Raw genomic sequence first — 25,920 nt, 5'->3', positions numbered from 1 at the left:
AGTAGAAGAGAGCTCTGTAAAAATTCGTAGCACTTCATTCTAGTTTTGGTCACACTAAATCAGTCGTATACAAGTATTGTTCGGCATATATATGCTGCTATAGTGTAATTTACATTTTTCATGTGGTATATGCGAACTACAAACTGGTTTACCTACTTTGTAACTGGAACGCTGATAACTCGGCTGTGACGTCATTCCGAGTTCCGAGGTAAATGGAACGCAACTAAAAAAACGAGTTGAACTACAACTCCCAGCATGCACCTGGGCGGCGTGTGTTTCTCGCTTCACATCCGCTCGCCTCGCTATCTGCTCTGGAAAAAGGACTCGGAGAAGCCGCGGCGATGTCAGTCCAGGTTGTGGCAGCGAAAATGGCAGAGGTCGACCTGAAAGACGCCCCCGCCGGGAAGGAGCCGTCCCCGCTGAGCCCGGCGGGCCCCGCGCCGGAGGAGAAGCTGCTGGCCGGAGCCGCGGTGGGGTCCCCCGGCAGAGCCGGGGACGCCAGCCCGGGCTTGCTCGCCCCAAACACGGCCAAGCTCCCGCAGGCGTCCGCGATGAAGCGCTCCGACCCGCAGCAGAACGGCGGGGAGGCGTTTGTCAACCGCGACGGCACCGTGGCCGAAGCCCCGCGGATGAAGAAGGTGAGCAAGGCACATGTTTGTTCCAAAAACGCAGTTATATTGCTGGTGTTTGGGGAAACTCGCTGCAATGTGAGCTCAGCTGGCATTGTGTGGCGGAGCTAAAGCCTGATTCATGGTCCCGCGTTACATCGACGCAGAGCCTACGGCGTAGGGTACGCGGCGACGCACACCGTACGGTGCGCGTCGCCGCATACCCTACGCCGTAGGCTAGCTGCTCCCAGGACCATCCAGCTCCATTTAAAGCTCTTAATTATGACCTCTTCTCTTAATGACACAGTCTAGGCTGCAATAAACATGAAACATGTTATTGAAACAAATCAATGGCGTCTTGTTTAAACCCTTAAGAGTACAACCCAAAACTTTGACTATCCAGCTGTTCTCCCAAGTTTTCATGAAGGATTTGAGGAAATAAGGGTTTTATTTGGAGGCATATCACTCTCTCCTGTTCATGTCATATAGAGTTGCCTTGAAAAACCGGAATCGTCCTGTATTTATAAACAAAACGCATCCCGTATGGAGCTGAAAAGGGACGCACTTTGTCCCGTATTACTGTGAGAATCAAAAAATAGTCATAAAATGCCAATGGAAAATGGCATTGAGCTGTTGAGTTCATAAGTTATTTTTTTTCTGTTTTACTACAACTGTAGCTACAGTCATGGCCTTTGAGGCACAAATATGTTTACAAGTTTTCTACAGACTTTGTTTGTACTTTTGTTATTACACTAAAAATGTGCACTATTACAGAATGGGTGTTCTGATTTCTTTCTATTGTTTTAAATTAATGTATACAATTTTAAGTTAAGCTGGACAGGTTTCTGTTTAAGTAATATACTTATTTTATTCAGTTGATTTTGTTATTTTGTATTAAAGTGAATTGCTGGATAATACATTTGTTTTCCATGTGTTCATGGCATTCAAAAATATGCATCTAATTCAATTCAGGTTTGAGTCAAATAGTTAAAAAATTGTTTCACACAAAATTCACCACTCCAGGAAAGGTGAAGGCAATCAGGTTGGCCGGCCCTGCAGATGAGGTGTCCCTTATTTATTTTTCAGGGAGTTGGCAACCCTAATGTCATATGTGTTTGACTTGCCACGCGAAATAGTTTACCCAAATCCCAGAAGAGGATGCTATAAGTGCAGTCGGTGAATGTGGCCTTCTTAATTAGCTGTTTGAGTTTCTGAAAACACTCATGCTTGGCCAACAATTAGGAAAAATAGCAGTTTGGGAGCTTCTAGTCAGAGGACACGTGTTACTCCGTGGCAACATCGTACCAGTAAATCATACGTTTGTGCTGCGAGGAAGGCTGCCCTCTCTTCAACCTGAAATTTGAGAGTTTACTGGCATGAAGCTTTGCTAGTATTGTAAGATCGTGATTTGACAGTGAAGTTAGTTTTAGGTTTAAGGATGGATATTTGACAGATATTTAGTCCAATATCAATAAAAACAACAAAAAACTGAAAAATATCAAAATTCTTTGAGGATTTCTTCTATTTTAATCACAGCCTCTTGTTATTGTTTTCTTTCCCTGCTGGATCATGTATTTTGGGAGCTATTGGGCACATAAATGCATGAAAAATTAAACAAAAAGACTTGTACAAGAGAGAAAAGGCCTCCCAAAGAGGTTGTAGTGCTGCATATCATATCTAGGTTTGTTGTCAATGGATCACATGGTTTTGAAGTGACTGAAAAAAGCGACTGCAAGTCCAATATCTAACATGAAACTTGGCTTCACAGCAGCAATTCATTGAATTTGCCTGACTTAAGTATTTTTAACATTTTTCTATATTCCTAATGGCAAGTGTACTTGAGTGGTTCAAATTGTATTTTGGTTGGTTTGTGCTCCACCTGTGACTTTCATGGGAAAATAAATGGAAGTGGGACATTACTAAAAAAACAGACGGAAGAAGAAAGTCAAGGCTGATACCTGGAGTCAGAACAAGTCAGATGGGATATTCTCACCTCACACCCACTGCTACGCCGAGAGAGTAATCCCCCTCCCTAAAGAAACCCAGCCTGAAGACCCGTCAAGCAGGAGGTGGCAGGTACAGTGCTAGAACGGACAATGGTCCAGGAGTAGGAAAGAGCAGCTGGCTTCACGTACCAGTGATTGTCAAATCAAGCAGGCATAAAGTGGTGGAGCAGCTGTGAGCACCGAGGGGTCGGGGTGAACCATGTTCAGGGACCATCCAAAAGCCACATCTGCAGGTCGGCAACGACCACATCTGGATTATAGAGGAGACCAAGTTTGCTTACAGGACTATGGTAGCATTTTATATTTTTCTTTAGGAAAAAGTTTTGAATTCAGGCATTTAGCCTTTTATATATAGTCAGCTAATGCAAGTGTAAACTCTTATTTGAAAATTGTCCAGGAATTTTTTTTTCCAATTTGTATCTCCCGTAGCTTGAATGCTGATTCTTGCGACTTCGCCAGATATTTGGCATGCTAAGCTATTATTTGGCATTCAGAGATGATTGTTGATGAGAATAACAATCAAATAATGATGGAAAATCACCAACTTCTCCCCAGTCTTAGTATTTGTCCTCAGTGGTCTACTTGGGCAGTACTTTGAAAATGATTGACATGTGAATGAAATACTCCCTTTAGCCAGCATAACTTTCTATTCTTTATTTGAATGTACAAAGGTACATTAAACACAATATTTTTAAATGTTTTATGTCTTCTATTGAGACAAAGTCATATTATAAACCTCAACACAGTATTTTCTGTAGCTTTTTCATCAACATAACAGATCTGTGTTTAATATGTCAACCAGTTGTTTTGTGGTTTTTGGTATACTTGAACTCATTAAGTTTATTTTTAGATATTCTAAAGTCCAGATCTTGCATGTCACAGAAATCTGTCCAGTCTGTTAAGTTGAATGCCCTGTCAAAGCTGCTATTGTGTGATCAAATGGTTTTATGGTGATGTCCGCCGGGACAGAAGGTTGCCCGCAGTCTATTTATAGATACGGCAGCGTAGTGCGTCTTAAAGCGCTCCGCATCATAGATATATGACCAACAGCCCGGTCTTCATAATCTGCTGAATTCTGCTGCCAAGTGCAGAAAAGGTTAAGTGCAGAGCGGGAGCTGATGATGCAAGTATGCAAGCATGCAGGCTGCAGCGTTGACTAACTGACAGGGTGACTGGCTCACTTTTAATCCTCGCCTTTCTCGTGTCGCCACATGGGGGGATTATAAGGCCATCTCTCTGTTGTAGGTGAGGCCAGATGTAAGCTTTTTGAGTTTGTGACGCATGTGACCGCAACCTGTCTGGCCTGACGCGAACATCTCCAGCCTCTGGTGATAATTCCTCAAAGATCACTGCAGGAAGCACACTTGATTGCTGTAGTAGCAGACATGTTTCTGGCCCCCACAGGGTCAGCAAGGTCACCTGCCTGATTTCTGTACTATGAAGCAGATGATTGTGTACACTGATCCAACCAGTAATTCCCCATTGAGACCTGATGTTTGGTGTTGATTGCACTTCATGAAAGCATGTGCAGTGATATTTTTGAATGACTCTACAGAACGGATGTTGCGGCGAGCTCATCCCCCCCTGAAGTAATGTTATGTCACCCACTAAGCTGATATTCCTGGTAGTGCTTACTGGTTAACAGGCTTAAAGTAACCTGTCGCTGCTCTGCTTAAAGGAGAACTGTCTGGAGTTCTTAATTCAAAAAAAAAAAAAAAAAAGAAAAGTAATCTGCACCCTTTTTTCAAGCTTATGCAGAGGACTGTTCCTGGTTTACCCCTCTAGAGTGAGGTACAGGCTTTACTGCAGCAAGTGTATCGTCAGTAGCTTTTATTTGTTTTTTTTAAGACCTGCTGAAAGCTTTATGCTGGGCTGTTTTCATGGCGATATCAGTGTGGTGAGTTAAACCGGACAGCTATTTCTTGACCGCACCGGCCCTTAAAGCAGTTGATTTACAGAAGAAATCAAATGAGCTAATGGAAAGCTTCTGCTGACTTGTCCATTCTGTGGCCAGGTTGATCATTTGTTCCCATAACTATTCAGAATCACGTTGTTTAGCAGATTTCAGAGGTCTGCGGTTCATCATTGTCTCATGACCGTCTCTCTTCCTACACACTGATTTGTCACCTCGGAGATTGAGCTGATCTGTGAATGTGAGTGCATTTGCAGGAGTCGTGCTTTAGCCTAAGAGGTGCTCTTGTCTTTCATTAATGGATGTTGTAATATTCCCAATAAAAGACCCCTTTACATGCAGATAGGTCTCCAGATCCCCCTCACCACACACACACACACACACACACACACACACACACACACACAAGGGTAAATACCTTGAATAGCATGTCTTTCTTTTTATATGCTTTGTGTGTGTGGTCAAATCACCCTGTCCACACTGCAGTGTTATTTCTTCTGTGTTTTCCTTAATCATTTCATGTTAGAGATTTCGTAAAGCTGCAAACGTTGAGTGTGTGTTGATACGGGGGAGAATGTGGCACCATGTTGAGTTCCCTTATTTAAAAAAAAGGCAGAATCTGCTTTTACACAGTGATGGCCCAATATAGCTGCACTGGTGAGCCCTTCTTTATTTTGCCTCTGCTCATTATGAGTGGGCAGTCCAGCCAGTCTCTGCCTCTCTGACTACTGTGGTTGGAAAAATTGGTGGAATTAATTTATTTGTTTGGCTTGCTTGTCTCTTTTTTAGGAACCCTGAAGCCGTCTCTCACTGTCCAGCTGTCTGATTTCATCCTCATGCCTCTTAGACCTTCCTGCATTGCCAACTGACAAAACACTCACATTACCCCCTAATAAGCCACCGTAACTACCTCCCAAGGTGGTACAGGGGCACGTTAAAGATGTTACCTGTTTTGTGAGACTCTAATAAAGGCGCTACAGGCGGGAACAAACTGGCTGTGTGAATGGTAACTATAGAGGAGCGGCCTTGGTTACCAGTCCAGTCCTCCACTTCTTCTCCTGTTGATGTTAATATAGTTGATGTAAATAATAAGAAATATGGGCTTTTATTTATTTATGTATTTATTTATTTAAAGGTTTAGATAACACGGACAATGCACATTAATAACACATTTAAACAAATGTAAAATGTGCCGGAATTAGCCAAAAAGGCTATTTTGCATCCCCTGTCCCTGGACTGGTGTAAAAATAGTCAACCTAAAAGAAAAAATGATTAGATACAATCAATAAAACATTTCCGAATAAAAAGGCTATATCAGAATAAAGATTAAAAGGTAAAAAACTAGGCTAAAATACATACCCACACAGGTTACTACTGTATTTTTGATTTACTTTCCTTTCAGTTATCTATTCTTCTGTTAAATTGCAGAGATGAGGCTTTAATTTCTTTTTAGTTATACAGGTTCCAATTTATGGCTGAATCTGCAGAGAGATTGATGGGGTTAAAACATATTTAAAAACTCTTCTGACTCATCCATGATTCATTACAGCCTTATGACTAAGGACATGTCTCGGCCGTCACTTGACGGATGAAGAACTGCAGCCAAACAAGTCTACGTCCTCTTAGAATAATAGTTTTCCTCTAATGAGGTTTCTGCCACAAGCCAACTAATGCACCATACTGTGTAAAACAAATATGAGCAGCTGGAGTTATTTACTGCCAGCAGAAGCTACAGATAGAAAACTTAAAGATGAGATGAGACTTTTTTTTTTAAATATTAATGAAATGTCAGAATGGTAAAAAAAAAAAAAGTGCTACTGTTTATATAATAACATGATCAGTTTTATTCATGTGAATAATTGAATATATGTAACCTGCTGCTGTTGTACAGTATGTCCTGTGTCAATGTGACTGCAGCACTTTGTGTTAAATCAAACATGTTAATACGTCCAACCTGATAACATTTCTGACATAAAATGTTACGGAAAAGTACCAGGGAGGTCACTCTGACACGACAATGACACTATCCTTTGATTAATGGAGGCCTGAGTGTGTCAGAAAAGTCTTGTCCTTCTGTCTGGCAAGAAATCGTAGTGGTTTAATCTGTTATATGATTATGGAAAAGATAATAATTAAAAAGGATTTGGGGCTGTCTGGAAATCTGTTAAAGTATATGAACGAGTAGAACAACAAATTATTAAAGTAAATGTTTATAGGAGATGGCTGGGTTTGCCCTCCTGGCTCTTAGCTCTTAGTTTGTCCCTCCTTTTTAATGATCTATAAAGGAAACACTGATTTATCTCTTCGTTCTCCGGGGCTCTGACTCTCTTCTTTCTCAGATTACCAAGCCAACACCATTTTATTTTTGCTCCATCTCTTTCCTGATTCAGCACAGCCATGTCAACCAACTCAACACTTGGCTCATAGTAGATCAGCAGATTCTCAGACAATGTAATGCCTTTTTAATTTTTTTAAAGAGCTGTCTAGTTTTCTCACAGTCTCATTGTGTTCCGGGATGATGCAAACTGCGTGTGGCCTCTCTGTGTAAATCTTGACAACGGCATGTGTGAGTTCACACCTTTCTATCCATCTTTATCCACGACTATCGGACCCGCATGGGAAATGGACTGTTAGTACTTTACACCAGTTACAGTTTCTCTCACCCGAGTTCCTCGGCGAGTGATCTTGTCATCCCTGTCCAGATGGGTTGTTCTGGCACTTGGTCCACTATTAGGCTGGATGATGGCATGGATGAAATATTTACTCTCAGTAAACAAGATCACACACTTCTTCTGATCTCACAGTTCTTAGAAAATGAAAATAGAAGTCCACAGCAAACACTCTGTAACATCTCACCACCCTTCTCACGATATTTGCATGCATTTATAACTGTTGCAAAAAAAGTGATGCAACTGCATGTGGTGGTTGACGAAGCGAATGTATCAGCTGGATCTGTCCGTGGAGGGGAGGTGTGGGTGGTAATGTGACACCTACTGCTGGGTTCAGCTCATTACCTTCATCATTGCAGTTACTTATTTTTCTAATGATGAACTGCCAAGGTGATGTGCAACCTTCTTTTATAGACGCACTGTGACTCAGAACATTTTAAAAGCTGTTGACAATCCAATATAACACAGCAAAAACAAAATCAATTCAGAGTGTAGTTTTCTGTGTACCTGATTATTAGTAGTAATTTTGTATTTTTTTTACAGGTTTTTCTTATGTAATGCTCAAGAATATGCACACACACAATACTGAATCATGGCAGTACCTAAAAAAGCAGGAGCCTCTAAGTGACCTATTAAAGTCATTATTGTCACAGCTAAAACTTCACACAACCTTGCAGGGAAGTGCAATAAAACTTGAGAGCCTTTTAGCTTGCAATCCACTGAAAAAGTATCCTTTACCAAAAATGCCCATAAATATAGGAATAGGAGAAGAAATTGAATTATTTCTTCTGTTTGCAGCATCTCTCCTAATAGGTCACCTGGAAAGGTGAAAGCTGGCACTACTGCCGTCTATCATGGCGGGGTGTGACGTACTTTGGTCAGTAAATCAATTCCCTTCACGTGCATGTGTATTTGGAAAAAGAAAGGAGTCCTAGCCGAGCTAAAACGCGACAGACTTGTGCATGTAAATGTACTGACTGGCAGTGGAAAGGTAAATGCCTCTGAGAAATCTGATGTCATAGATTATATCTCACCTGATGTGCTGTCCAGTCCCGCGTGAATGGCACAGCTCGGTTGTGGGCATGTATGACTGAAGCCAAGAGGAACTTGGAGGAGCTTATGCCATCACCTTAGTGGATTAAAGAAACCAACTGTATTTCTTATCCCACATCTGAAAACAGCTTCATATTTATTTTGTAGAAACAATTCTGTTTTTGTTCATTAGTTTCTCCAAATCTGATATTTTGCACTTTAGAAATTTCTGTACTGATAAAGATGTCCGCCTTTTTACAATCTCTCAGATCTCTCAATAAAGTAAATGCATGTTTTAAAATCTTAAACAGAATCTTGTTTTCTTTGCATCAAATGTTTTTTAGACGATATCATCAGTGTTTCTCTATTCCTCCCCCTTAGTATGTGGTACCACTCACATATCTGCATCTGTTATTTCCCAGTTGAAACTCATTTCCTGCATCGTCATTGAAGCCCTTTAGCCTAAGCTCTGTGGCAGAGACGTTAACAGAGCGGTGGGAAAAAGAGGGGGATTCACATGTCCAGGAACCTGCTTGCACTAGATGTCGGCTTAGTGTGAAACTTGAAACCTCATGATATAGTTGGTCTTGAACAAGTGGCTGAGCAATGTGTGTGTGTGTCTTAGCCCCCAAGTTTACGAGGCTCAGGAGACACTATTGGACATTAATACTAAACCCGTTATGCCCCCTGACGAGGAATGCAGCTACATACTCGAGCATTGCACGTGAACAAAAGGCTGACATTGTGTTCAAAAAGTGCTGCCTCACAAAAGGCCCTCACAAAGCCTGAAATGAACCCCCACACATCCATCTGTCTGCTCCGCTTCCTAAAAGTCAGGCCAAACCACATAAAAATTGTAATTGCTGAAGCCTGAAATGCCAGAAGGCTGGGAAACGGAGGCATACATTCATTCATAATAACATATTCTTGTTATCATGTGGAAATCTGTGAAAACCATGATATCGCTAGCTAGTCCTTGCAATTTTCTTTCTCCTTCAAGTGATTAAAGAAATGAAGACAAAAGAAGATGTAGACTTAGAACTAAGCCAAACATTTAATCTCAAAAATCAAAATGAGGAGCTGAATGACGCTAAAATTATTTGTAGAGCTGTGGGAAACAGCTGAGCCATGTGATTACCGGCTTGATGTTGCGCAAAGTAATTATACATCAAATATAAGTGCTAATTAGAGGAGCTTTAAACTACAGTTTTCCTCTCCATTTAATTATTTTTCTTTGTTAATTGATGTAATTTAGGTTGAGGGGGGGCACAACAAATCTGACATAACTAATGGAGCTTTGTCTCACACTTCTTTTCAAACATGGATAATTGACCCAATAATGGATCTGTGCAAAAATAGAGCAGCATCACCCCGTCTGTGAGCCTTTGATGTAATTATACATCGCCCTCGGGGAGAGGCTGCTGCTATTTTTAGCAGTTCAAGACGAGTGTATTATTTCAAGAAAATACAAATTCATAATTTCCTAATTTGACCATTCAATTATTTCATCTGAGTTGTGGTTTTTTGTCGTCAAGCTTGTAGCTTATTTTTGGTTACTGTGTTGATGTGGCTGGATCTGGACATTAGATACAGCTTTGAACTTTAATATGTGGAAAAGCTATGCTACTTTGAATTTAAATCCATATTCCATCTTTTTTTTTCTTTTTCTTTTTTTTATCTCAGATGTTTGAACCAAATATAGCCCAAGATGATAACCTCTTGAGTGACTGGGTCAGTAATGATGAGTGATCACTGTGCTCTGAGTGTTAATGGAGGTTATTTGACTGCCATTTTTAGCTGGGATTGCTCAGCATCAGGGTTTCAACCTGCCCCAGTACTGCACGTGGGTGGGAGGACCATGTTACACTGTACTGTGCAGACTCACTCAATATGTAACTAAAACAGACTTGTACATGACTAGTTATCTTTCTTTTAATGTTTGTTTTTATTATTTTGTACACTAGAAAGAAAATCTCATCAACCTCAAACACTATTTTTTACATTTTTACTGTGGTAGGGCACGTTGCTGCTGCTAATTAACTCATGAATTAATCATCAGCATGTAGGCAGATCTCCTTTATAGGAAGACATAAGTAGTTTGCTGTTCTGGTTCTGGAAAGGGGAATGATTTGTGCTTTTTTTGCTGCCTCGGGATCTGTTAACCTCACAGTTGTTGAGTCAACTGTGAACCTCTCTCTCTCTCTCTCGATAGATAGATAGATAGATAGATAGATAGATAGTATTTTAATGGCAAAGTACGGTAAGGCCATATGCTATACAGTTACAACTTGTTGGAGTATGTTTTTTTGCTGCAGGACAGTGATCCAAAGCACACCTGCAAATCTACATCAGAATTATTGACAAATAAGTGTCAAAGTCCAGACCAGTCGTGTATGAGCAAATGTCCAAAAACTCAAACTGCAGTAATAGTGTAAAGAGGAATGGGCCAAAATTCCACTACATGTGAGTGACACTCATACAGCAAACTACTATTTCAAGTTATTGTTGCTAAAAATGCTCTGTAACATCTACAGTCACGATGGTACTTGGTATTGCGCAAGTTAAGTCCTTTTTTTAATTCTTTTATGGCTTCATTTTTGTGCGATAATTAATCGCATAATGGATAGATTGTGTGGTTATATTTACTTAACTTTTTTCTTTCATTAAATAACAAGGATTAAGAGAGAGGTGTACAAACGTCTGCTCATGTCTAGCATGCCTCATGCGCATTTGGACTAGATTAAGAAAAGTAAATTAAACAAGATTAAACAAGTAAAGAAATCAATCACTTTGATACTTTTGAAATCATTTGTAAAAAACAAAAAATTCAAATAGTGGAATCAAAATGAACTCAGGATCTTTCTAAAAGCTTACGATAACCATGTCCTTGAAAGTCACATGAACCTTGTACAAAAGCAGTGAAAGACTTGTAAAGGAAGGAAAAGAAAATTACGGAAAGTTTTGAGCACGTTGCCCTCCCCCTTCTGGGAAGAAACGACTTTGGTTTAATCTGTCACCGAGCCCATTATTCATTGCCTGCTCTCCTCCAGTATCAGTGTCCCTTCACTTTTACTGTGTTGCCAATGGACCATATCAGAAGGACAGGGATTGTTTGTTAGATTGTTCTCACCCTGCATACTTTCCATAGTTTTATGGCTATGCTTGGATCAGTGAAGAGATTGTTGCCATCAGAGCCGTTTCATCATCATTTTTTCCGTCACTTACACTGTAAAAATCTCTAAACCGTTTCTCTTTTATTAAACATACATACATGTTTGAATCATTTTGGGGATTCTAACACATTTTTCTGCGTCTCTGCTTGCATACTGCGATATTCACAACCCCCTTCATACATAGGGAAGCTCACTACGTAGAGGCGTGTCTGCAACATAAAGCTTCAGGCAGTACACACATGTTGCATATATGTGGACACGTGTTGGTCCTCTGGTAATCCCGTGCAGGTTCACTGACTGCCAAGTGTATGGATGTTGTCTGGGTTGTGCAAGGGCAGTTGACTCGTGACTGAGTTTGTGTGCCATTTAGTGTGAACACTTGTCTCTGTATATAAATCAGGAGGAGCGGTCGTTACATCATCGCCGACCTCAGGGCAGCATGCAGCGCTCCAATGCGCTGCACACACATCACCTCACTCTCGCTTTTCCTCCTTCCTTTTCGTCCTAAAAAATCCTCCAGCAGGCCATGACTGGAAGTGAAAAGTCTTTTTACTCATGTAAGCAGCCTGTTGTTTCTCATTTGTTGCGGTTATAGCTGCATGCATGCATCCAGTTTCCAGCCAGGGAGAGATGGTAAGACAAGGTCATAGCAGCAGGCCAGTTACAACTGGATCATGGGTAATAACATGGTTATGTCCAACTCTTCAGCATCAAAGAGATTCACAGGTTGCAGTCCATTCCTTCACCTGTAAATACTGTATGTGTGTGCGTATTGATAATAGGTTAGCTTTTCTTTGCTTTGCAGCCCAGAGTGTGTCCCCGTGTCTTTCTTTCCTGTCTGGTCCTTTTGTTTGTGTGCGTGATGCAGACCACAGCGTGGTAGCACTAAAAGCCAGTCCTCCGTGCCAGAGTTCCACGTCTGCTTTTGTATCTTGGGAGAAAAGTGCTTGGTCCGTCCTGCTGCTTCAGCTCAGGACATTGTCACTTGCTTTTTCTAAACACTATTGTTGGTTAAAAAAAAAAATCTCCCATCACTGCTGTTGCTTCTAATTTCAGGGATTCAGCTCCTGTTATTTGGGTCTTATCTGTTAGACAATAACTGACTTTTAACTCAAAGAGTCAGTGATGTTCAGAGTGGCGCATTACTCAGAAATGACATGAACAGGGGCGATAAGAAACTCAGCTTGATTGGTATATGGATTTGTAGGATTCAAACCGAAAAAGATAACCTGGATTGAGTCACACGTTGTACTTCTAGACAATCTGCTGATCTATTCACGAACATCTGTTGTGTGTTGTTTTTTTCCCCCTGAATGATTACCTCGATTAAGATCCCAGTTCAGGAAAAAAAAACGCTCTGCAAAATGTTAATTAAAAGCAGAATGCAATTATATTTACATCTCAAGCTCATGCATTTTATTTACACTAGAACATGGATAACATTTCAAATGCTGAGTGTGAGATTTTTGAAATCTTGAAAAATATTGCCTCACTTTGAAATTGCCAGTGTAAGGCCTCAAAGTTGAGACATTTACATCAACATGGCGGAAAAGTAACTGCTAAAATTTTTTTTGTAAATGATATAAAAGACATCGACCATCTTCCTCATACAGTGATTCAATAAGTGTCTTCTGTCAGGCTTCTTTAGAGCAGCTCTAGCAGTCAGATCCTTCAGCCCACAGGCATAACCAGCTACGACTTTCTGAAGAGGCTTAAATGCAGACAGTTGCTTCAACATGCAAATTCCCTTTCGTGATTCATAAAGAATTATTAACCTGAAAATATATCAAAAGAATTCTGGAGAGATGTCTGTATACAAGAAACAAGGTCGTAAATCAATATTTGACACCTGTGATCTTGGGTTCCTCAGGTGACGCAGCATTAAATATGACATGATTCTGTAATGGGCTCAGGGACACGTTAGATGAAACGTTCAATCACTGCTCATTAAAAATGAAGTGAGAAAGTGAGAAACCATCCTGGATTGCATAAATCAAACAATGGACATCTTTTTGGAAACCATCCAAAAGTCTGCATCTCTGAGGGTATATGGGTATGTTGGTACCTGTGGAATCTGGAAAAAGAAACGGCAATACTTTCTAGACAAGCTGTTGTTGTTTTTTTTTTTGTTTTTTTTTAGCAAAGGCTTGCGTTGCATCTTTCAGCGAGATGATGCTAAACCACACACTGTGTTTCTGACCTGCCCAGCCTGCAGTCCAGATCTTTCACCAACTGAAAATATTTGGTGCATCATGAAACCAAACTCCAACAACTGGTCTCCTTGGATCCCAAACATGTATTTACTGTTGAAGACCCTGTTTCTGTGTTTTGAGGATGTATTTCTGCTACCAAATTCAAAATTAGCTTCAATTTTCAAAACATTGGCTGGTTTCTACGTTCTGTTGTAAATAAAATATGGATTTATGAGCTTTGCAAGTCATTTTCTTCAGTTTTTATTCAAATTTTATGCAGCACCTCAACTTTTTTAATAGCGTAGGTTGTACTTGAAAGAATAACATTTGTGACACACAAAAAAAAAAAAATTATTGCAAAGAAATGGAAATATCAGCTGCTCTAGTGTCATCCAGGGTAAAAGGAGACCTGCAGCATGATGGGCTGGATTGTCAATCAACAGCTGAGTTCTGGCTTTTAGGGTAGAAAAGCTGTCAGCTCTGTCACATTGATTACTATACCGGTTAGATGCATGAGCTTTTCAGGCTCACTGTAGAGGTGTAAAAGCAGCCAAGAAAATGAGAGTAAAAGATGAAAAAGTTCCCCTTCAGTCTTTTTCTTATCATCAGTCTATATGCGGCACAAGCTGCACTTCCTAATCTTTGTTCGGCAAGCTGGGGTTCAGTGTCTATCGAGAGTAGCTGAGAGTCTATTTGATCTCGTTTCATTTAGATGTAGAGGAAAAATGTGAAAAGACGGGCTGCGTGTGACTCTCAGTGATGTAAAAGACAAGGAGAGGAAGATGGACCAAAGTGGGAAGAACTGCTTTTTTTTTTTTAAAACAATGCAGGCACCTCTCTGTCTGTGGCACTCTTAGTTTGTTTTTTTTCTTCTTCAACACACAGAGTAGTAGTCTAAGAATAGCAGGTGAAAGAACTGAGAAAATGTCCCCAATGTGGTATCCAAGAGCTTCCTAAAAGTGTTGGCAAAATTAATTGTGGTCTACTCGAGGGCTGTGAATAAAGTCGTACAAAGCAAGGGAGGGTTTTGGCAAGAAGCATAAATGGAGGGAAGCGACTAACAGGAAGAGAAAGCATGAATAAGTCCTCCACAGACTGATTGGGATAACGAGACAGAGAGGTCGAACTGAATGTACAGGTAAATGGATGTCGCAACAATGTGCTTTAATGTCATGGTATTATAGCTCTTTATTGCTAGTGGATTCTTTTGAACCAGCCTTTTTCATTAAGGGGTGACGTGTTGTTGAGATTTAGTTGTTCTCCAGGGAGTAATTCGATAAACCAAGTTGGACAGAGAGACTGTGTTGTGACTGCCAGTATCCCTCTGTGTTGGTGCTTGTGAATGGTGATTACAACACATTTTACTGGGCAAACCACACCATGCTTCTGCAAAATGGTTTCCACCATGAAACAAAGCAAATAAAACTGGATTTAAATGAGAAGTGCTTTATTCGGCACGTTAAAGATGCAGTACTTGTACAATCACAAAAAGGGAGTTACTCTGCCACCTCAGTGTAACATGTATCAGCTACCTGTGAAAAGAGTTCTAAGAGTTTGGTAACATGGTTATTGATTTCATTAAACTAATCCTAATCTTAAAGGGTTTATCTCTTTACATAATTTCATTGGGTCTCTTGAGGTATCATGTGGGAGGGGCTCCAGGAGTATGGGATAGTTGGCCCCTTACTGTGAATATTCAAACGGAGTGAGACTTTGGTCTGCAGCGCTGGCAGTCAGTCCCATATGTCCCCTGAGTGAGTTGGTTCAGGCCTCGGTCACGATTCTGTTTATAATTTTTTTTTATAGAGAGAATTTCTAGGCCCAGCCAAGGGCAGGAAAAAGTCTGCTTCAGTGGAGTTGAGTTTTAATTCCTGCTTTTTGCAGATGATGTAGTCCTGTTGGTGTCATAGACTACGTTTACATGCACTCAATAACCCTTTTAAAACCCGAATATTGGCAATAACCCGAATTTTGACTGCATGTAAACGTAGTCATTGAGTGAGGAGCTTTCAATAAAGGGGTTTGTAGTCTAGTCTGAAGTGGTGGGGATGAGAATCAGCACCTCTCCTGGTTGGGAGAGAGGTATTGCCTCGAGTAACAGTGTGTCGGGGTCTTTTCGATCTTTTGGATCGGTGCAGCATTTCCAATAGTTTGGACTCGTAACAGTTTGTTGAGGTGAAGAGAGAGCTGAGTTGCAAGGCTCTCCTTTTACCAGTCAATCCGTTTCCACCCTCAGCTATGCTCATGAATGCAATATACCGTCAGCATTATGTTACCTTGAATTTTGAGGTGAAACATACTGTGTTTTAGTTGGACAGTCTGCTCTTAACATGTTTTTTTTTTTAGTGTTCGTTGAAAATGTGGCACGTTGTTTTACAGATTTGATTTTGATGTTGTATGTCACATGGCGGATCAGTTTGCTCTTCCAGTTTGTCACATCCAGAATTTAGTCATAAATGACAGATTAAGGACAGCGCTTTTAGCATTTGCTTTTGAGCATGTTTTTGAGATATTTATTGACACAGTTAAGCCATTAACAGGGCACAGAGCTATTAAACTCACTTGCACTTTGCCTTAACAGTTTTCATTCTTGCTCACATAAGTGTGTGCGTGTGTGTGTGTGTGTGTGTGTGTGTGTGTGTGTGCGTTGTCCTTTTAACTTTGATCATCTGACATTTAGCCAGCCGTTCTGGAAAAATGGAGGTGAAGTTTGTCACCCAGGAATTCTTTCCTTATATTTAGATGGAAAGTTATCACAAGCCAGGCTCCTAATGATACACAGTTTTCTGGTGATCTACGATTTCCCTTCCAGCTTCTCATTACCCATTCTCTACTCTGCTTTGGGTTCATAACTTTCTGAAACATAGAAATGTGACTCAGAGGACGTACAGTATATAAATGCAACAGCCATAATGATCCACACCCTTTTGTTTTAGGTTTACGTTGTGCTCCCATTGCAGAGCTGCTGCTGTCATCAATACAAGCTGTGTCCCCCAAGTCGAGTCCTCGTTTTGGTTCCCCTCACAAAGGAGCTTGTATGAGATCTGTTAAAGCCCAGCTTGCGCTGCCTCTGGTGCATCCTGAATCAATGATGGGCTATAACCAGTTTTACTTGGCTCCTGTCAACAGTGAGAAAACAAACGGGTAATTATCGGCAGACGTGTGTGACCCAGAAAGACGTGTGCTGTTATATATGGTCTCATGTCTCCCAGCTCGTCTTGTGACCCTGCCTCATCCACCAAAGCAACTCTGACATTCGCTCTTGTTCGAAACTCTTTGAATTTAGTTAGAATTAGCTACCGTGTCACTCCTGTGGCAAGACTGCGCCAACAGAGGAGAGTTGCAGTTAGAGGAATTAATTAGGTCAGATACTGCTACTCTTGTCTGAAAGGCTTGGCGGTCTGTGAAGGTTATTTAAAAAACAAAACAAAACAGAAAACCGAGAACCATCAGTGGGATGTTAATGGTATTTCTAAGTGTTAAGCTTTTTATATGAGGTCATGCTGTAGCTCATTTTAGCGGATTTGTAACGTGACCCATTGTGTTATGACTGAGTCATAACATTAGCTTTATATAACGTCTCATATCCTTCTCGGAAGTTTTTCATCTCATTTCCTCACATTGCATTCAACTGGAAATGGTTTAAGTATCTAATGGCATGTATCAGTATCCACATTTGTTGGCAGACTTTTTGCAATTACTGAAACTTGTACAGGCTTGTTTCATTCATGCATTTCTCCATGTCATTGCGCATACGCTCTCAGCGGCCCTTTCACAAATCAGTTGCATTATATTGGTGGACAAGAGATCTTTAAGCGTCGTTCAGCACAGTGTCTGAGTTAGCTTACTCACATTGATAATGATGCGTTCTGCCATGCTGCATCGCCTTTACCCACATTGGCTCATTTGTCTCTGTGATTATCTCAGCTGCCAGCTCAAAGGCATATCAGCAGTACATCAACTTTGGCTACTCATGCCACCTTTGTGGTTGCACACAGGACGCTGATGCACAAACAAAGGCACATCAGTCCCTTCTCAAACAGGCAGTGAGAAGACTTGCACCTGTGAGGTTTACTGCAACCCCTCCAACAACCCTGCCTCCTTCCTTTATTCTGTCCATTTACTGTTGTTTTCAATTCACCACAAAATGCCTTTGCTCACATTTCTATACAATATGACATTTATATTACATAATTGTTTCCTATTAACGCATTTTCATGTCTAAAATTCTGTTTCACTCCACGAAAAGTAGAGTAGAGAAGGCAAATTAGTCTATTTTGAAGAAACTGTGTTTTCAGGGTGCAGTCGTGAACGGACCCTGTATACTAGTTTAATATGATTGCAGATTGTAAGGAGGTGAACAAGAAGGCAAAAATTTATATCATCAGCCTGTATGCTTCCCAGCAAATTAAGTCAACATGAGCCATCTATTTTGCCTTTTTCCGAACATCATAAAATTCCAATCTTCTTTGTAGTACATTACCACTTTGCAATAACTTGTCATCAGCAAAACCAATGAGTCATTCACCCCTGAAATGTGGTATTGTCCCTCTCCTGTTTAGTTAGTTAATAAACATTGCTATCTCTGAACAAATTACAATGTTTGTGAGCCAGCGGTGTGCTGGTCTGAACCCTGTAAGTATGTAAGACAATACCAAAGAGGAACAACGTCATCAAATTATCTTAAAGAAGCAATTGTTGCTGTTCATCAGACGGATTGGAAACCACCTTATAACTTCCCAGATAAAGAACATTACTCACAAGTGGAAATCATTTCCCAGACAGTTGCCTCTCTTTTCATGAATGGACATCCTCACACCCTGCTCAGATTAATTTTAAATGCAAATTTGTATGACGGACTTTACAGGCTTTACTGCGGACTTGCCCAGCAGCTCTGCGGCAGTGTTCGGCCATGGTTGTGGAAGTAGCATAGTTTAAACTAAATTTCCTTCCACTCGCTCCATAAGCAAACAGTCCTGCTTCCATGTACGATTTTAATTGGCTAGCTCCAGCTGCTTAGCCACAATTGGAAGTGTTGAAGCACTGAAAGCTAAACATTCCCGAGCCTTTGTAAGGGACAACACTGCTACTACGGTGCATTGACAGAACCAGTAATACCCCTTTCCCACCAAACCGGTTCCAGGGTGGATTCTGGGCTAGTGCTGAGTTTGGAACCGAGCTTTGTTCCCACTGACAAAGAACTGGCTCCGGGCAATACCAAGACCCCGAGACGGCGACATTTTCAAATAAGCAACAAATTAATACGGATGCAGCAAAGCAGCAGTGGTCTGTGGAGGAGACAACATGTCTTTTAGAGATATTATCCACGGAGGAAGTTCAGGCAAAAGTGGAGGGTGCTATGCAAACCAAGTCTGTATTAAGAGCAAATACGTTCTTGTTGTTTCAACTTTTGCGCCAATGTAAACGCAACTACATAACTGACGTTTGCATCAACGTAACTGACGTTTGCAGTGATGTTATGACGTGGCTCCCCTTAATACCCGAGCTATGAAAAAACAAACCTGTTCTCAGCTGGTTCCCAAGTTCAACAAGTTGTGAACCAGCACTGGCCCAGAACCAGCCCTGGAACCGGTTTGCTGTTAAAGGGGTATAATTCAGATGCTTGATGTCACCAAATTCAAAGTGAATTCATAGTGAGGATGCCTCCTATGTGTATGTGTTAGTGCCTCTCACATGTACACGGGTATAAGTACAGGCCTTTTTGAGGGATTGTCACTCATGAGAAAGGCTCTCCTTTCCAAAAGTAAAAAGGCAGCACAGCTTATGCTTGTATAGCTACATCTAAACGATCAACAAGACTTGCCTAACAATGTCCGTTTGACAGACAAAACCAAAGTGGAGATGTTTGCTCATAATGCACACCACCACAAATGTAGAAAATCACATAGCCTCTTGGCACAAATGCATCATACCTGTGCTCAAATGTGGTGTTGGATGGGTGAGGATTTGGACTTATTTTGTAACCAGAGGAGAGTTGAACATGAACTCCTCTGTTCTCCCAAGGTCTTCCAGGGGTAAACATGCACCCCTTTATCTGACAACCAAAGCTTGGTTGAAATTAGGTCAGCCCAGATCCCAAGTACACCAACAGATCTACACCAGAGAGGCTGAAAATGAAAGAATGAAGAGGTTTCAGTGGTCCAGTCAAAGTCCAGACCTTAACCTGGGTGAAATGCTGAGGCTGTAAGCCTGGGTGAACTTAGGCAAGTTTACAAAGAAGAGTGGACCAGAATTCCTCATATGACCACTTTTTACAGCAATCACTTAAATTAATTAAAAGTTTTTGAGACCTAGTAAGCAGGGCTCCAGACTAACTTTTTCACAGGTAGCACTGGTGCCACCTAGCTTTTCATTTAGTAGCACCAAAACAAATTAGGTAGCACCATATTTTTCACTGCTAACATTAGTTACATTATTAAGCATTAATTAACTGTTTACAGATTAACAATGTATAGGAAACACATATAGCCTACAGTTAGGCTAATTAATGTGATGAGTTAGTTAATAAATTAAAAGTTGGATAATATAATTTATATAAATGCTTAGTAATGTTAATGTACTAACTAATGTTAGGCTAATTAAGGTGACTTTATGGTAAAGTGCATTTTTGCAGCAATATCGCTGCAGAACCAAGAAAATGCTACATTTAGTCTGGGCTACATCACCCATCAGACAATCTAGCAACAAAAATAAATATAACCATTAATATACAGGACTGTCTCAGAAAATTTGAATATTGTGATAAAGTTCTTTATTTTCTGTAATGCAAAAATGTCATCCATTCTGGATTCATTGCAAATCAACTGAAATATTGCAAGCCTTTTATTATTTTAATATTGCTGATCATGGCTTACAGTTTAAGAAAACTCAAATATCCTATCTCAAAAAATTAGAATATTCTGGGAATCTTAATCTTAAACTGTAAGCCATAATCAGCAATATTAAAATAATAAAAGGCTTGCAATATTTCAGTTGATTTGTAATGAATCCAGAATGTATGACATTTTTGTTTTTTTAATTGCATTACAGAAAATAAAAGAACTTTATCACAATATTCTAATTTTCTGAGACAGTCCTGTAAACTTGCTGGCGTGGTTGTGCTTGAACCACTTCTGAATATCCATGGTTACTTTGTGTTAACGGAGCAGCAGAGAGCAGCGTCTTGCTGCTGCAGGAAACTGCGCGCTGGACGCAAATGAGTGACGGGCACTGGCTGATTTATGGTACCGCGTTACACCAACGCAGATCTTACGGCGAAGGATACGCGGAGACGGTGCGTACCTTGCGCGTCGCCGCATACCCGACGCCGTAGATTTAACGCGGAACCATAAATGAGGCTTAACGCGGGCGCATTTATCAGTTTTCTTTTCGTCTTTTCAACTGAGCAAACACATAAACTGAGGGTGCAATGCTGATGCACCCTCGTAGAACCAGGCCTGGGCCTGTCCCTCGTATCTTAACCATGGGAACCGTGCCATTGTTGTTGAAAGCTGTACTTTTTTTTCTTCTCCCCACTCTCCCCCGGGTCTTTCGCCAACCTGTCACTCTCTTCATCAGAAGAAGAATCCGATTCTTGTCGTTCCCTCTGCTAACCATTCTCCTCCTCCTCCACCAGCCTCTGGCACATCTTTCTTCTTAAAATAATCGACTATAGACCGCTTCTACTGCGCTTTGTTTACCTTTTTGAGCGCGCTGCGTGTACGCACGTAACGTGCGCAGACCGTACCAGGTGCAGTCAGACAGAGAGAGAGGAGAAATAGGACTCGCAGGAATGAGCCAGAAAGTAAGATTGTATTATCAACCACTCCATTAATGCACTAACACAGCCGAGTGAAAAAAAATATATATATTTTTTTTCCACTAGTCCTCTTGCAAGTAGCACCAGAGCGACCTCATTAAATTTTAACTCGCACCTTAATAAATTAGGTCGCATATGCGACCTAATAGGTCGCACTCTGGAGCCCTGCTAGTAAGTAACAAATTACATATTTCCGGATACATGAACATAAACTGAACGTGGGTTTAGTTTACTATGTGCACTTATAGAAAAAGTCCACCTGTAAATAGCCAACTGCTGAAGAAAATCAGCCTATTGTTACAGATACATTACTGGTGAGAGTCCAACAGTTTCATCAAATTTATCAAATGTAGACCGATGTTCCCAGTGAAACTAGTCTAATACAGTGTGAGTTTATGTTTTGAGGCAGAGAGAGAACCTCGGCTGGCAACTCTGGAGCCTCAGCGTTGTTGTTGCTGCAGGGGTCCTGCTGTTCCATCCCATGACCCCATTGTGTTTGATTAAGATCAGATTCCACCTACACAGGAAGATGAATCTCCTCTGAACTGAAACAATCCCAAATTCAAGGCCTAAAAGAAAAGAAATGGCTCACTGTTGGAGTTTTTTGCATTGTACTGCTTTTGTATCCACAGAAAAAGCTTTAAGGAGGGTGTTTGCAAGTTACACTAGTTTGAAAACACCGCGGTCAGGACATAGCTGTGTGTTTTCCACTATCACGGCATTCCAGCACGAGTCCCTGTAGTCACAGCTGAGCACACAAACACATCAAAGGAAAATGTAACGTGTATTTTTTTTCCCGCCCATTATCTTTTGTTGGGCCCATCATAAAAAAACGTATTATTGTTACCTGTCTTAAATTTCAATTTTCCCTGATCAGCATTAAAAACGGTTTGATGTTCTGTCTCAGGTTGAAGTAAATTATCAAATGTTTTGTTTCTGTTCTTGGTTTAAATTGAACACATTTCCCTTAAACTAACTGATTATACCTGATTTAAATCCAAACATGAACAGGTAAAGCAATATTTGTACAACAGCCAAAACCCTTCCATCGCCCTAAATAAGCGCTGATGTTACAGTACTCAACTCGCCAAGTGGCCTCCATGATTTTATGTTTGGTTAAACATCGAGCCGGCTTTCAAAGAATCCCACTCGACTTCTTGGAAAGAACTTGTTTTAATGGGATGAAATGTTTTGTTCTTTTCTTTCTGGTGTCATGCCAAATCTCTGTTGGGTGCAGCTGTTATACAAGTGGGAGTTTGGCATTTCCTCATTTTAGGTGTCTGTTGTGGTTCTCTGAACAGCATTAAAAGCCTGAGGGCCGGTTTCACTGGCGCAGGTGTTAAACCAGAGGGCCTTGCTTGTGAGATGAATGGGAGTAAATGGGGCATAGCAGCTAAAATCTTTATTATTTTATCCATCCGAGTGCTTCCAGTGTTCTTCAGGAGGACAGAATTTTAAATTGGGAATGCACCGTTTGGATCACAATATTATTCTTCCTCTCTGTCACTGTGCCCTCACATCGTACAGCTGCAGATGTGCCTTCATCACAGTAATAGACAATCTATTTTTTCTTACTCTGTTTACTGAATATGGCAGAGACCAGGATTGAGGTTTTCTGGTGTTTTTGGGGTAGTTTTTAGAAGGTTGTTTCATAACATTTTACCGAATTAAATGGGCAGATGGTACTCAAAGCCTGCGCATCTCCTTATGAGAGAGACTTGCCTGCACTCTGCCATGTATGCTTTCAAGCCTTTTTTTAAGGCTTCCATTTCGAGTTAAAAGGATATAGATTACTAGTGGTTAATCTCAGACTCCCATCTCCCCTCCACTTAAACACAACTGAAAACATAATTTGTGACTTGATAGCATCATGACCCTTTTCTGAAATGAAATGGCTCATTGATAGAACAGTGTACAACAGGAACAATGGCACATGCAGAATGAACTAACATTCCTAAAAATGCGTATATATTGTCGCTGTGTGACCTAAAAGCCATTTGCCTCAGGGTTTAAACTAGAATCTGTCAATGATCCACCTCAAAATCACTTCCAAATGGAAATCTGATGGGCTTTTTGTGGGCCGACTGTTTTGAACAGGGGGTGAGATTCACTGATCAGCCCTGCCCCTTCACTCTGGGTCTGGTACCACTCCCATTTCCACTGGTACACAACGTACCAAACCAATCACTATGGGATAGGCTCATGCAGGAGTCCAAAAGCCGATATTTAAACAACCATGATGAATTCTGAATTGTGAAAAACACTGGCATTCCTACACTTGATTTATTGTTTTTTGTTGATACTAGACTGGTTGTTGCTCCCTAAACATCTGGTCTATGATTGGATGTAGGACTTTCCAGTGGGGTCTCTGTCCACGTCCTGGACAGTAACGTCACAGATTAATTCTTTGTATGAAAGAAGAAGAGAATTAAGATTTAGCCAATTGCATTCTGCAATATGCTGCCAGATGGTCTGTAAGCTATCATGGCTGCTTTTCTACTTGCTGCATTAGCAAAAAGTGGAATTTTGCAAGTAATTCTAAAAGATGGCAGAGACCCATTATAAATTTTACCACAGTATTGTTTAACACTGGAAGTAGTTGGCAGCATTAACTAGAAATTCTCATCGTTTTGATGCATTTCTGTATATTAACCTGAAAGAGTAAACTTGTGAACAATAGACGTAACTGACGTTTGCATAGACGTAACTGACGTTTGCATAGAATAACTGATGTTTGCGTAGAATAAATGACGTTTGCTGCGACGTAATTGACGTTTGCATAGAATGAATGACGTTTGCTGCGACGTAAATGACGTTTGCTGCGACGTAATTGACGTTTGCATAGAATGAATGACGTTTGCAGTGACGTAATTGACGTTTGCAGTGACGTAATTGACGTTTGCAGCGACGTAATTGACGTTTGCAGCGACGTAATTGACGTTTGCAGTGACGTAATTGACGTTTGCAGCAACGTAATTGACGTTTGCATAGAACAAATGACTTTTGCATAGAATAAATGACGTTTGCAGCGACGTAATTGACGTTTGCAGCGACGTAATTGACGTTTGCAGCGACGTAATTGACGTTTGCAGCGACGTAATTGACGTTTGCAGCGACGTAATTGACGTTTGCATAGAACAAATGACGTTTGCATAGAATATATTACGTTTGCATAGAATAAATGACGTTTGCTGCGACGTAATTGACGTTTGCAGCGACGTAATTAACGTTTGCATAGAACAAATGACGTTTGCATAGAATAAATGACGTTTGCATAGAATAAATGACGTTTGCAGCGACATAATTGACGTTTGCAGCGACGTAATTAACGTTTGCATAGAACAAATGACGTTTGCATAGAACAAATGACGTTTGCATAGAATATATTACGTTTGCATAGAATAAATGACGTTTGCTGCGACGTAATTGACGTTTGCATAGAATAATTGACGTTTGCAGTGACGTAATTGACGTTTGCAGTGACGTAATTGACGTTTGCAGCGACGTAATTGACGTTTGCATAGAATAAATGACGTTTGCAGCGATGTAATTGACGTTTGCATAGAACAAATGAAGTTTGCATAGAATATATTACGTTTGCATAGAATAAATGACGTTTGCTGCGACGTAATTGAAGTTTGCAGTGACGTAATTGACGTTTGCAGTGACGTAATTGACGTTTGCAGTGACGTAATTGACGTTTGCAGCGACGTAATTAACGTTTGCATAGAATAAATGACGTTTGCAGTGACGTAATTGACGTTTGCAGTGACGTAATTGACGTTTGCAGTGACGTAATTGACGTTTGCAGCGACGTAATTGACGTTTGCATAGAACAAATGACGTTTGCATAGAATAAATGACGTTTGCAGCGACGTAATTGACGTTTGCAGCGACGTAATTGACGTTTGCATAGAACAAACGACGTTTGCATAGAATAAATGACGTTTGCATAGAATAAATTAAGTTTGCAGCGACGTAATTGACGTTTGCATAGAACAAATGACGTTTGCATAGAATATATTACGTTTGCATAGAATAAATTAAGTTTGCAGCGACGTAATTGACGTTTGCAGCGACGTAATTGACGTTTGCATAGAACAAACGACGTTTGCATAGAATAAATGACGTTTGCAGTGACGTAACTGACGTTTACTGAACATGTTGTCCACGTGATCCTTGTTTCCCATACCACAACTCAAAACCTTAATTTTATTATATTTTATTGTTTTTGAAATACATCATCTTTTGTTTTGTGAAATGCTTATGGATCATAGTCCCTGCTGGACATACATGTGTCTCCTGTCCCAGAACTGAGTTAACGTTCGTTATTCACATATCATGATCTTCCTTATTGGTCTGAATCCATAACGTAAAGAGAAGACAAAGTTAGACTGAAGGTGAAGAGTTGGGTAAAGGGTAATTCAGACAATGTGGACCAGTTGTTTTTCCTGCTTCTTTTTGTTGAACTGAAGAGATTTTGTTTTCACACCATGTTCTCCTGCTGCA

General features: G+C 40.6%; 1 protein-coding gene across 1 annotated transcript in view; it reads left to right on the top strand.

The window, feature by feature from the left end:
• Positions 1 to 286: 286 nt before the first annotated feature.
• ahcyl2b (adenosylhomocysteinase like 2b) overlaps positions 287 to 25,920 on the top strand; it is a 46,653-nt gene continuing 21,019 nt past the window's right edge. The window contains exon 1 of the mRNA XM_061715179.1: positions 287 to 638. Within this exon, the coding sequence (XP_061571163.1) occupies positions 342 to 638 (297 nt within the window). The 5' untranslated portion in view covers positions 287 to 341. The remainder of the gene's footprint in view (positions 639 to 25,920) is intronic.

Source organism: Cololabis saira, chromosome 23, assembly GCF_033807715.1.
Source record: "Cololabis saira isolate AMF1-May2022 chromosome 23, fColSai1.1, whole genome shotgun sequence".
In the NCBI taxonomy this organism is placed as follows: domain Eukaryota; kingdom Metazoa; phylum Chordata; class Actinopteri; order Beloniformes; family Belonidae; genus Cololabis; species Cololabis saira.
Note: the sequence above shows the minus strand (reverse complement) of the source record. Positions and strands in the feature narration are given on the sequence as shown.